This window comes from Callorhinus ursinus, unplaced genomic scaffold (genome assembly GCF_003265705.2).
Source record: "Callorhinus ursinus isolate GAN/ISIS: 27379988/994484 unplaced genomic scaffold, GSC_fseal_2.0 scaffold4, whole genome shotgun sequence".
Classification (NCBI taxonomy): Eukaryota; Metazoa; Chordata; class Mammalia; order Carnivora; family Otariidae; genus Callorhinus; species Callorhinus ursinus.
Window position 1 is genome coordinate 60,127,644 of NW_027397066.1, and position 14,264 is coordinate 60,141,907.

At 36.2% G+C, this 14,264-nt stretch overlaps 1 protein-coding gene across 2 annotated transcripts in view; it reads left to right on the forward strand.

Moving 5' to 3' along the window:
- Positions 1-13,447, forward strand: part of THAP6 (THAP domain containing 6) — a 21,629-nt gene extending 8,182 nt beyond the window's left edge. For both annotated transcript variants that reach the window (XM_025887235.2, XM_073891790.1), the window contains 2 exons: positions 1,498-1,623; positions 13,101-13,447. In XM_025887235.2, the coding sequence (XP_025743020.1) occupies positions 1,498-1,623; positions 13,101-13,355 (381 nt within the window). In that variant the 3' untranslated portion in view covers positions 13,356-13,447. The remainder of the gene's footprint in view (positions 1-1,497; positions 1,624-13,100) is intronic.
- The last annotated feature ends 817 nt before the right edge of the window (positions 13,448-14,264 follow it).

A 14,264-nucleotide genomic window follows, 5' to 3' on the forward strand; every position in this document is an offset into this window, starting at 1 on the left:
AATTCATTTTTACATGATTTATAGCCTTTTTTTTAAGTATTTTTTTATAATATTTTATTTATTTGAGAGAGAGCAAGAGGGAGAGCACAGAGAGAGAGAGAGGGAGAAGTGGACTCCCTGCCAAGCAGAGCCCGACGCAGGACTAGATCCCAGGACCCTGAGATCATGACCTGAGCCAAGGCTTAACTGACTGAGCTACCCAGGCACCCCTATAGCCTTTCTTCACTTATTTTTCTTTAAGATTTTATTTGAGAGAGAGAGAGAGAGAGAGAGAGAGAGAGAGAGAGAATGGGCGCATGCGCATGTGCGTCCGAGGTGGGGGGAGGGGCAGAGAGAGAGAGAAGCAGGCTCTCCACTGAGCACAGAGCCAGAGGCAGGGCTTGATCTCAAAACCCTGGGATCATGACCTAACCTGAAACCAAAAGTCAGATGCTTAACCAACTGAGCCACCCAGGCTCCCCAGCCTTTCTCCACTTATTTAGACTGCCATTTTTTTTCCTAAAGCCTTTTATCCACTTGATCTATTTCTAGATTTTCCTGTCTCATCTTTAAGAGGGTAGCACATTCTATTATCTATTGTTATTGAGTAATACATCTTTAATAAGTGGTAGGACATATTCTTTCTCAGTAGCACTCTTATTTTTTTTTAGGAAAATTTGTGTTTCTAGATGAACTTTAGAGTTATTTTCAGGAAGTTCCTTTAAACTAATCTGAGATTAAACTCATACTGTTTTTCTATGTTATATGTGGACCAATATTTCCTGTAAAAAGATTTTATATATAAAAAAAGGCAATATTGGTCTATACACTACAGAATACCATATAATACATACTAGTTCATATGCTGGAACATCAGCTCTAGTTTCCTAGCAGCCAATAAAAAGAATATAATACATTGGGTTACCTGGATTGCACGGTCAATACATTTTCTTAAAACTCATGCTCTCTGTTAAGGAGAAGCAAAGCATTTTTCAGCAATAGCTATGAAAAGAATGTTTCTCTTGAGGCTTCTTAAAGGAGGCATTGCCTAATGTAGTGGACAAGACCTCAAAAACATCCTTAAAGCAAACATGACAGCCAATTTCATATTTAATTTTTTTTAATTTTTTAATTTAATTAATATTTAATATGAATGCTGTCTCTTTTACAAGCTGAGTGCATACCACCAGAAAACAATTTAAAATAAAATTTGAGAGTGGATGTAAGCACTTCAGACCAAATCTGCCTCTCTATGGTGGCCTCTCTTGACCTGGGGCTGGGGATGGGGAAAGGGGATATCTAGGTTATTTGGAGGATTGTATGAATGGCAAATTATTTTTTAATAAATACTAGTTTGTATTTAAAAAATAATGTCAAAGGAATTTAAAATTTACTGAGTTTTTCAAGCAGTTTCCATGAAAAGAAATACTGTGTTCCACTACACAAATTCAAGAAGGAATAAAAATTTTAAAAAGGACAGAAGTATCTACAATGATTGTTATTAACTCTTCTTAACAGGGGAAAAGAGAAAAACTTCATTGTAGAAAAAACTTCGCCCTCAAAACCCTTCCAGTCACAAACCACAATCACCAGCTTGTTGGTGCTTCCTCATATACTGAAGAATTCCAGTCCCAGTTCATTTTTGTAAGTAAAATTACTTACTGACCTAATGCTGATGTTTTTAAGATAATATGTCCTCTTCATTAGGATTAGAGTAGAGGTTTAGGTGTTTGAGATACAGATACAGATATCATGTCCAAAAATAATATTGCTTCCCAGGACCATTATAATTTTTATATCTGCAATAATAATATAGAAGTAGTTAATCCTTTGGTTACATATTTAGTTGAAAGAATGCTTTCACACACATATATTTACCAAGAAAAATGCAATAATTAATTCCTCCCTTTAGGTACTGTATCTTCTACATGAAAATATCTAATAAAAAATATAGTTACCTCTTTAGATTTTCTTAAACACATACAGAGTTTTCAAGTTTGCGTTATTATTCGTCTCATTGCATATTCATGTTAGAGCCATACCTAAAATCCAGATCTGCTTTACTTTCTTGATTACTATACCTTTATAATAATTCTTTTTTCTTTTTTTTTTTACCTTTATAATAATTCTTGAAATCAGGCAGTGTTTGTCTTCCAACTTTGTTACTTTTCAAAGTTGTTTTGAATATTCTAGATCTTTTGCATTTTCATGTGAATTTTAGAATCACTTTATAGGATTCGTACAAAAATTCCTGCTGGAATTTTAACTGGGATTGTGTTGAATCTACAGAGTCCATTTGGGAAGAATTGACATCTTAATGAAACTATTTTAAGTCTTTGAACCTGTGAACTCAATTGTATCTCTACATTTATTTATGTTTTTAACTTCTCTCAGCAACATTCTGTAGTTTTCAACGTACCAGTCTTTCATTTTGTCAGATTTATCCCTAAGTATTGTATGCGGTTGGATGCTATTGTAAATGGTGTTGTTTTGTTTTGTTTTTACTGATACTTTTTGGAAGTCGATTATTGTATGCTGATCTTTTATTTGGCAAACTTGCAAAACTCACATATAATTATAAAATGCAAAACTCACACATAATTATAGCCTTTTTATAGAGGCTAATAGACTTTATACATAATCATATTGTCTGTCTTTAAAGACAGTTTTAATTCTTCCCTTCCAATACGAGGCCTTTTATTTCTTGCTTTATTGTACTGCTTTGAACTTCCAGGGCTATGCTGAATAGAAGTATTTAGGGCTGATCTCCAGGCTTTCTCCTAAAATCAGGCTTTGTTCCTGATTTTAAAAAGCAGGCATTCATTCTTTCACCACTAGATATTGATGTGAACTGCAGGTTCTTCATAAATGCCTTTTATCAGGTTAAGGAAGTGTCTTTCTCTTCCTAGTTTGGTGAGAGTTTTTATCAGAAGTGAATGTTAGTTTTGTCAAATGCTTTTTCTGTATCTATTGAGATCATGTGGTTTTCTTTTGTAGTTTGTTAATATGATTAGTTATATCAATTGATGTTTGAATATTAAACCAGCCTCATAATAAACTCTACCTCATGGTGTATTATCACTTTTATATATTGTTGGATTAGATTTGTTAAAATTTTGTTTAGAATCTTTCCTTGTATGTTCAGTCAGGATATTGGCCTGTAGTTTTCTTTCTTTGTAATGTCTTTGTCTGGTTTTAGAATCAAAATAATGCTGACCTCAATGAATAAGTTCGAAAATATTGCCTCCTTTTTTGATTTTCTGGAAGAGTTTGTATAGATTCGTTATTATTTCTTCCATAAGTATTTGATAGAATACCCCAGTAAAACTATCTGAGCCTGTGGTGGGAAAAGTTTTTTTGGTAGCTTGTATCTTCCAAGGGATTTGTCCATTTTATCTCAGTTGTCAAGTTTATTAGTTTAAAATTGTTCATAATATTTGCTTATTATCCTTTTAACATATATAGAATCTGTAGTGATATTATCTCTCCCATTTCTAATATTGGCAGTTTGTTTCTGTTCTCTTTTATTGCTGATCAGTCTGCCTAGAGATTTCTCAATTTTATTGATCTTGTCAAAGAACCAGATCTCATTGATTTTCTTTGCTTTTTTGTTTTTGTTTTCTACTTGACTGATTTCTCTTCATCTTTATTATTTTTTCTACTTCAGTAAAATTTGCTCATCTTTTTCTAGTTTCTTAAAATGAAAGCTAAGGTCATTGACTTGAGGCTTCTTCCTTTCCAATATAGGCATTTAGTGATATTAATTTCTTCCTAAGTATTGCTTTAGCAACCCTCCATAAATGTTTTCATTTTCATTTAGTTCAGGATATTTCCAAATTCCATTTGGATTTGTTCTTTGACCCATGAATTATTTGGAAGTGTGTGCCATGTAGTTTCCAATATTGGGGAATTTTCCAGTTATCTTTCTATTAATTTCTACTTTAATTCTATTGTAGTCAGAGAATATAGGTTGTATGGCTTGAAATATTTTTAAATTTATTGAGACTTAGAGTCTAGAATATGGATATCCTGGCAAATGTTCTGTGTGCATTTGCAAAGATTGTACATTCTGCTGATGTTGGCTAGAATGTTTTAGAAATATCCATTAAGTCAAATTGTTTATAGTGTTGTTCAGGTTTTCATCCTTACTAAACTTCTGTCTGCTTGCTCTATTATTGAGAGAGGAATTTAATCTTCTGGTAATCTTCTAATTCTCCTTGAAGTTGTCAGTTTTTACTTGTTATGTTTTACACCACTGTTATTGGATACTAAATATTTAGGATTGTTATGTCTTGATAATTTAACCCTATTATTATTAAGAAATGGCCTTTTTTTAAATTTAATTTTATTATGTTATGTTAATCACCATACATCATTAGTTTCTGATGTAGGGTTCCATGATTCATTGTTTGCGTATAACACTCAGTGCTCTATTCAATACGTGCCCTCTTTAATACCCATCACCAGGCTAACCCATCCCCCCATCCCCCTCCCCTCTAGAACCCTCAGGTTTTTTCTCAGAGTCCATAATCTCTCATGGTTCGTCTCCCCCTCCGATTTCTCCTCCCTTCATTTTTCCCTTCCTACTATCTTCTTTTTTTTTTTAAATATATAATGTATTATTTGTTTCAGAGGTACAGGTCTGTGATTAATCAGTCTTACACAATTCCCAGCACTCACCATAGCACATACCCTCCCCAATGTCTATCACCCAGCCACCCTATCCCTCCCACCCCCCACCACTCCAGCAACCCTCAGTTTGTTTCCTGAGATTAAGAATGCCTCATATCAGTGAGATCATACGATACTTGTCTTTTTCTGATTGACTTATTTCACTTAGCATAATACCATCTACTTCCCTACACATCGTTGCAAATGGCAAGATTTTGGTTTTTATGATAGCTGCATAATATTCCTGTGTGTGTGTGTGTGTGTGTGTGTGTGTGTGTACACAACATCTTCCTTATCCATTCATCTGTTGATGGACATCTTGGCTCTATCCATAGTTTGGATATTGTGGACATTGCTGCTGTAACATTGGGGTGCACGTACCCCTTCGGATCACTACATTTGTATCTTTGGGGTAAATACCCAGGAGTGCAATTGCAGGGTTGCACGGTAGCTCTATTTTCAACTTTTTGAGGAAGCTCCATACTGTTTTCTAGAGTGGCTGCACCAGCTTGCATTCCCACCAACAGTGTAGGAGGGTTCCCCTTTCTTGGCAACCTCACCAACATCTGTCGTTTCCTGACTTGTTAATTTTAGCCATTCTGACTGGTGTGAGGTGGTATCATTAAGGTTTTGATTTGGATTTCCCTGATGCCAAGCGATGTTGAGCACTTTTTCATGTCTGTTGGCCATTTGGATGTCATCTTTGGAAAAATGTCTGTTCGTGTCTTCTGTCCATTTCTTGATTGGATTATTTGTTCTTTGGGTGTTGAGTTTGTTAAAGGGCTAGTATCCAAAATCTATAAAGAACTTATCCGATATGTCATTTGCAAATATCTTCTCCCACTTTGTCAGTTGTCTTTTGGTTTTGTTGACTGTTGCCTTTGCTGTGCAAAAGCTTTTTATCTTGATGAAGTCCCAATAGTTCATTTTTGCCTTTGTTTCCCTTGCCTTTGGCGATGTTTCTAGGAAGAAGTTGCTGCGGCTGAGGTCGAAGAGGTGCTGCCTGTGTTCTTCTCCAGGATTTTGATGAACTCCTGTCTCACATTTAGGTCTTTCATCCATTTTGAATCTATTTTTGTGTGTGGTGTAAGGAGATGGTCCAGTTTCATTCTTCTGCATGTGGCTATCCAATTTTCCCAACACCATTTGTTGCAGAGACTGTCTTTTTTCCATTGGACATTCTTTCCTGCTTTGTTGAAGATTAGTTGACCATAGAGTTGAGGGTCCATTTCTGTGCTCTCTTCTGTTCCACTGATCTATGTGTCTGTTTTTGTGCCAGTACCATACTGTCTTGATGATTACAACTTTGTAATAGGGCTTGAGGTCTGGAATTGTGATGCCGCCGGCTTTGCTTTTCTTTTTCAACATCCCTCTGGCTATTCGGGGTCTTTTCTGGTTCCATACAAATTTTAGGATTATTTGTTCCATTTCTTTGAAAAAAGTGGATGGTATTTTGATAGGGATTGCATTAAATGTGTAGATTGCTCTAGGTAGCATTGACATCTTCACAATATTTGTTCTTCCAATCCATGAGCATGGAACGTTTTTCCATTTCTTTGTGTTTTCCTCAGTTTCTTTCATGAGTATTTCAGTTTTCTGAGTACAGATTCTTTGCCTCTTTGGTTAGATTTATTCCTAGGTATCTTATGGTTTTGGGTGCAGTTGTAAATGGGATCGACTCCTTAATTTCTTTCTTCTGCCTTGGTATAGAAATGCAACTGATTTCTGTGCATTGATTTTATATCCTGCCACTTTACTGGATTCCTGTATGAGTTCTAGCAGTTTTGGGGTGGAGTCTTTTGGGTTTTTCACATAAAGTATCATACCATCTGCAAAGAGTGAGAGTTTGACTTCTTTGCTGATTCGGATGCCTTTTCTTTTTGTTGTCTGATTGCTGTGGCTAGGACTTCTAATACTATGTTGAATAGCAGTGGTGATAGTGGACATCCCTGCCGTGTTCCTGACCTTAGGGGGAAAGCTCTCAGTTTTTCCCCATTGAGAATGATATTCGCTGTGGGTTTTTCATAGATGGCTTTTATGATACTGAGGTATGTACCCTCTATGCCTATACCTGAAGAGTTTTGATCAAGAAAGGATGCTGTACTTTGTCAAATGCTTTTTCTGCATCTCTAGAGAGGATCATATGGTTCTTGTTCTTTCTTTTATTAATGTATTGTATCACATTGACTGATTTGCAGATGTTGAACCAACCTTGCAGCCCAGGAATAAATACCACTTGGTCATGGTAAAAAATCCTTTTAATGTACTGTTGGATCCTATTGGCTAGTATTTTGGTGAGAATTTTTGCATCCATGTTCATCAGGGATATTTGTCTGTAGTTCTTTTTGATGGGGTCTTTGTCTGGTTTTGGGGATCAAGGTAATGGTGGCCTCATAAAATGAGTTTGGAAGTTTTCCTTCCATTTCTATTCTTCAAAACAGCTTCAGAAGAATAAGTATTAATTTTTCTTTAAATGTTTGGTAGAATTCCCCTGGGAAGCCATATGGGCCTGGGCTCTTGTTTGTTGGGAGATTTTTGATGACTGCTTCAATTTCCTTAGTGGTTATGGGTCTGTTCAGGTTTTCTATTTCTTCCTGGTTCAGTTTTGGTAGTTTATACATCTCTAGGAATGCATCCATTTCTTCCAGATTATCTAATTTGCTGGCATATAGTTGCTCATAATATGTTCTTGTTGTGATCCTTCCTCTTTCATTCATGATTTTATTTATTTGGGTCATTTCTCTTTTCTTTTTGGTAAGTCTGGCCTGGGGTTTATCAATCTTCTTAATTCTTTCAAAGAACCAGCTCCTAGTTTCGTTGATCTGTTCTACTGTTCTTTTGGTTTCTATTTCATTGATTTCTGCTCTGATCTTTACTATTTCTCTTCTCCTGCTGGGTTTAGGCTTTATTTGCTGTTCTCTCTCCAGCTCCTTTAGGTGTAGGGTTAGGTTGTGTATTTGAGACCTTTCTTGTTTCTTGAGAAAGGCTTGTATTGCTATATACTTTCCTCTTAGGACCGCCTTTGCTGCATCCCAAAGATTTTGAACACTTGTGTTTTCATTTTCATTGGTTTCCATGAATTTTTTAAATTCTTCTTTAATTTCCTGGTTGACCCATTCATTCTTTAGTAGGATGCTCTTTCACCTCCGTGTATTTGAGTTCTTTCCAATTTTCCTCTTGTGATCGAGTTCTAGTTTCAAAGCACTGTGGTCCAAAAAAATGCAGGGAATGATCCCAGTCTTTTGGTACTGATTGAGACCTGATTTGTGACCTAGGATGTGATCTGTTCTGGAGAATGTTCCATGGGCACTAGAGAATGTGTATTCTGTTGCTTTGGGATGGAATGTTCGAATATATCTGTGAAGTCCATTTGGTCCAGTGTGTCATTTAAAGCCTTTATTTCCTTATTGATCTTTTGCTTAGATGATCTGTCCATTTCAGTGAAGGGGGTGTTAAAGTCCCCTATTATTATTGTATTGTTGTCGATGTGTTTCTTTGATTTTGTTATTAATTGGCTTTTATAATTGGCTGCTCCCATTTAGGGGCATAGATATTTACAATTATTAGATCTTCTTGTTGGATAGACCCTATAAGTAAGATATAGTGTCCTTCCTCATCTCTTATTATAGTCTTTGGTTTAAAATCTAGTTTGTCTGATATAAGGATTGCCACCCCAGCTTTCTTTTGATGTCCATTAGCATGGTAAATGGTTTTCCACCCCCTCACTTTCAATCTGGAGGTGTCTTTGGGTCTAAAATGAGTCTCTTGCAGGCAGCATATCGATGGGTCTTGTTTTTTTTATCCAGTCTGATACCCTGTGTCTTTTGATTGGGGCATTTAGCCCATTTACATCCAGGGTAACTATTGAAAGACATGAATTTAGTGCCATTGTACTGCCTGTAAGGTGGCTGTTTCTGTATATCGTCTCTGTTCCTTTCTGGTCTACATTACTTTTAGGCTGTCTCTTTGCCTAGAGGACCCCTTTCAATATTTCTTGTAGGGCTGGTTTGGTGCTCGCAAATTCTTTTAGTTTTTGTTTGTCCTGGAAGCTTTTTATCTCTCCTATTTTCAATGACAGCCAGCTGGATATAGTATTCTTGGCTGCATATTTTTTTTTGTTTAGTGCTCTGAATATATCATGCCAGTCCTTTCTGGCCTGTCAGGTCTCTGTGGATAGGTCTGTTGCCAATCTAATGTTTCTAGGTTACAGACCTCTTGTCCCGAGCTGCTTTCAGGATTTTCTCTTTGTCTCTGAGACTTGTAAGTTTTACTCTTAGATGTCGGGGTGTTGACCTATTTTTATTGATTTTGAGGGGGGTTCTCTGTGCCTCCTGGATTTTGATGCCTGTTTCCTTCCCCAAATTAGGGAAATTCTCTGCTGTAATTTGCTCCAATATACCTTCTGCCCCTCTCTCTCTTCTTCTTCTGGGATCCCAATTATTCTGATATTGTTTCATCTTATGGTATCATTTATCTCTCGAATTCTGCCTTCGTGATCCGGTAGTTGTTTATCTCTTTTTCTCAGCTTCTTTATTGTCCATCATTTGGTCTTCTATATCACTAATTCTCTCTTCTGCCTCATTTATCCTAGCAGTTAGAGCGTCCGTTTTTTATTGCACCTCATTAATAGCCTTTTTGATTTCGACTTGATTAGATTTTAGTTCTTTTATTTCTCCAGAAAGGGTTTCTCTAGTATCTTCCATCCTTTTTTCAAGCCCAGCTAGTATCTTTATAATTGTCATTCTGAACTCTAGTTCTGATATCTTACTAATGTCCATAGTGATTAGGTCCCTGGCAGTTGGTACTGCCTCTTGTTCTTTTTTTTTGAGGTGAGTTTTTCTGTCTTTTCATTTTGTCCAGAGGAGAATAGATGAATAAGAGACAAAATGCTAATAGGGTAACAACGACCTCAGAAAAATACACACTAAACAAATCAGAAGAGACCTTCCAGAAAGTGGTCGCTTTTCTGTTCGGAGAGTTGCTGCTATTCTTTTCTTCAATCTCCTGTTGAGTTTGTAGGTGTTCAGAATGGTTTGATACCTATCTAGCTGAAATCCTGGGACCAGATGAAATTTAGGTCTCCTACTCTTCCGCCATCTCACTCCTCCCCGGAAATGACCTTCTTTATCCCTGGTAATGTTCTTTTGCTCTGAAATCTGTTTTCTCTGATAGCAGTATACCCACTTTTTTTCTTTTTCATTAGTGTTGTATATTGGTAATCATTCCCAACTTATGGTGATTCGACTCGTGATTTTTAACTTTACGATGGTGCAAAATCAATAGGCTTTCAGTAGAAACTGTATTTCACGTTTTTAATTTTCATCTTTTCCTGGGCCAGTGATATGTGTCACTATACTCTTTTATGATGCTGGGCAGTGGCAGCAAGCCAGTCAGCCACACGATCACAAGGGTGAACAATCAGTACACTTAGAACCATTCTGTGCCCATGCAACCATTGTGTTTTTCACTTCCAATAATAGTTTTCAATTAATTACATGAGATATTCCACACTTTATATAAAATGGGCCTTGCGAAACCCATCATCGGTGGAGGAAGGTCTGTATCTTTTTCCACTCTTTTACTTTTAACCTATTTGGCTTGTTTGAAGTGCATTTTTTTTAGGTAGCTTATACTTTTGGGTCTTGATTTTTTTAATCTAAACTGATAATTTCAGACTTTTACTTGGGTTATTCAGACCATTTACACTTAATGTGTTTATTGCTATTGTTTGGTTTAATTAAATTAAATCTGTCATCATATTTGTCTCCTGCTTGTTCCATTTGTTCTTTGTTCCCATTTTCTTCTTTTTCTGCCTTTTTTTGGATTAATTGAATTTTTTTGGTTCCATTTTATATCCTTTTTTTGACTCATTGGCTGTAACTTTTTGTTTCATTTTAGTAATTGCTTTTGAATCTATAGCATTCATCTTTAAATTATCAAAGGCTATATCCAAGTGATATTATTCCACTTAACACATATTATAAGAATCTTAAAATAGTCTACTTTCATTTCCCTTCCCCCAATTTTTGTGTTACTGCTATCATACATTTCACTTTTACATATGCTATAAACCCCACACTACATTGTTATAATTTTTGTTTTAACAATAAATTATCTTTTAAAGAGATATAAATAATAAGAAAAAAAAGTCTTATACCTTACTCATGTAGTGGCTGTCGCCAGGGCTTTTCAGTCCTTCGTGTAAGTCTGTATTTCCTTCTGGTTTCATTCTGTCTGAAGGACTTCAATTTCTTACAGTGCAGCTATGCTGGTGATGAATTCTTTCAGCTTTTATATTTCTGGGAAAAAATCATTACTTAGTCTCTGTTTTTGAAAGATTTTTTCCATTAGGTATCAAATCCTAAGTTGATAGTTTTGGAGATTCTTTGTTTTTAGTTCTTCAAAGATGTTGCTCACTGTATCCCCACAGGCATTGTTTCTAATGCAAAATCTGTCATCTTTATCCTCTATCTAGCTAATGTTTCTTGTTTTCCTTGCTTTTAAGAATTTTTCTTTCCCAGTGGCTTGAATAATTTGATTATGATGTACCTTAGTTTAGTTTTCTTCATATTTCTCATGCTTGGGATTTTTGAGCTTCTTTATCTGTGGGTTTATAGTTTTCATCAAACTAGGACAAATTTTGGCCAAGGTTTCTTCAGATATTTCATTCTACCTCAACGTTTCTTTCCATCCCTTCAGGGATTCTGATTGCATGTATATTAGGCTATGTGAGTCACACTACCACTCACTGATGCTTTCCTAATTTTTTGGTTTTTTCTGGTTTTGTTTTTCAATATTCCATTTTCTCTCTGTTGTCTGTTCTGGATAGTTCATATTGCTGAGCCTTCACCCTAATCTGCCATTAATTCCCTCCAATGTATTTTTCAGCTCCCACATTGTAGATTCTATCTCTAGATGTTCTATTTGTTTCTTTTTTATATCTTTCATGTCTCTGCCTAATTTTCTGAATATATAGAATACAATTTTAATAACTTTCTTAATTCCCTTATCTGCTAATTCCAACATTTGTAGCAATTCTGGGTTAGTTTTCATTGACTGGTTTATTTCTCATTATGGCTCACGTCATCCTATTTCTTTGCATACCTGATAAATGTGTGCTGCACATTGTGGATTTTACTTTGCTAGATACTGGATATTTTTGTACCCTGTATTCTTGAGCTTTGTTCTGGGATACCATAAAATTATTTGGAAACAGTTTGATCCTTTCAGGTTCTGTTTGTTAGGCAGGACTAGAAGAGTGTTCTGTCTAGGGCCATTTGTTCTCCACCACTGTGGCGAGACCCTTCTCTATACTCTACTCAATGCCCCGTGAATCCTGGAATTTTCTAATATGGCAGGAGTGGGAATAGTGGCCACACCCTCTGAACACAGAGCACTGGTCCTTTCTGGTCATTCTTTCCTCAACCTTGAGCAGTTCCCTACCTGTGTGCACTGAATACTAGAAGGGGAGCCTCTAAGGATCTTCAGAGTTCTCTCGCCTCTCTAGTACTTTCTCCTGTGAATGGTAGCCACTTTGGTCTTCCTGGACGCTCTGCACAATCTTCTCAGTCTCGCAAGCTCTGCACCGTACACACTCTCCGAAGGCAGTAAGCTGGGGCAGTCGGCCATGGGGCTCATCTCTCAGTTTCCCATCCCTCCAGGATTGCTGTCTTCCTTGCCTGATGTCGGTTATCTTTGTAACCTTTTTTTATGCCTTTTAGCCATGTGTTGGGTTTTTTAGATAGGAATCCATCCAGTCTCTGTTATTTCATCTTGGCTACAAGCAAAAGTCCTCTTTGCTAATTTTAATATTAAATAACTTTTCAAGATTATTTTATAGTGCCTTTTTAAGATATGTCAGTGTTACTTTCCCTATATTCAAATGAAAAAAAGTATACCCAGCAAACTTAAGCATAGCCATAATAAATATCAAGAGGGCTTAAATTCTCTGTCTACAAACCCCAAAGCAGAGTCCTCTCTAAATATATAACACTCAGCCTGAGGACCTGCTCAACGGCTCCTTTTCTGTCATCTCCTTTAACATGAATATTCATCAATATAAAATAAAATAGTTGAAAGTGTAACGATTAAAGATTTGTTGGTAGGTAAAACATAAACTTAGCAGCTCCACACCTAGGGAATGAGAGCTGGACGGTCATTACAAGTGTCATGTTCATAGCAGATACTTACCCCCCCAAGGAGCAGCGCCTCCCCTCCACAGATTCTGTACCCCTCATGTTACGCCTAGCCTTAGATAAAGGAGGGAGGCACTGGGCACCCAAAATACTGCTTTTACCTGCATCTCCTTCCTGTGTTCTTTAAACCTCTAAGTATCGCCAACTTAAAGATATCTAAGCATTGTGAATGGAAGAACAACTGAGGCCTAGCTATAAGCTTTTATGTTAACTACTTGTCTCTCTGGTTTAATAACTTGGTGTTTATGTTTTTAGGAACATAGCTACAGTGTAATGGACAGTCCAAAGAAACTTAAGCATAAATTAGATCATGTGATCAGCGAGCTAGAGGATACCAAGAAAAGTCTGCGGAATGTTTTAGACCGAGAAAAACGTTTCCAAAAATCACTGAGGAAGACAATCAGGGAATTAAAAGATGAATGTCTCATCAGCCAAGAAACAGCAAATAGACTGGAAGTTTTCTGTTGGGAGTGTTGTCAGGAGAGCATAGAAAGAGACTATATTTCATGAAATAATTCCATGTTATGTTCTACCTAAAATTAACATTGGTACAGCTTTTTAGAAAATAGTTGTCATTTGCCATCATTAAATATTATCCATCATTTAGAGTGTTTCTTTGGATCTCCCATAGCATTATGCATTTAGTTGTTATCCAAAGATTTTTTTTTGAAGATGTACAGAAATGTGTGCTAGTTATCATGTTTTTGTGTGATTTGTGACAATTATGTTTTTATAGACCTAAACTAGTGCCAGGTCACTATCGTAAGATGTTAAAAGATCAAGAAGATTCCGCAGGACTTAGGAAATGGTATCAAATTAGTCACATTCAGCAATGGTAGTAGGAACTGGACTCTGCTTCAGCAGCATCAGATTTTTGGCTTCAAAGGAGTACCTTTACTTATGTATGCTTTATGGTAAGTATGTTGAATTATACTTTAAATGTATTTTACTATAAAGCAGAATTCATTTATAACACATGTCTATCTTGGATCCACTCCAAGGTGCTTTTGTTATTTGTAATACCAAACGATTTTTTTTTTACATAGCATCCCATAGTCCTGACCCTGAGAATAGCATATGGTACAGATCTGTTGGCTTTTAAAATTGTTCAGAACCAGGTTGAGAAGACCTCTGACATGGTCTCAGTTTTTCAGTACGGTACATCATTCCTCCCCTCTAGGAACACTTTGATATAAGCCCACATCGGTTTAAAAAGCGAGAAAGGGTACTAAATCTGATTTTTAAAGGTTGGTTGTGGACAGTTGTTCTGAACATTTTGTTTCATTATAAAGGAATGTCTTCAAAATCTAGACACTAGTACTAGCTGAATATTTTTAATGCTCCTTTTTATTTTACAGAAAGTAATATTGCTGACATTTCTAAAATACAAAATATAGATGAAATCATTAAAAAATAACG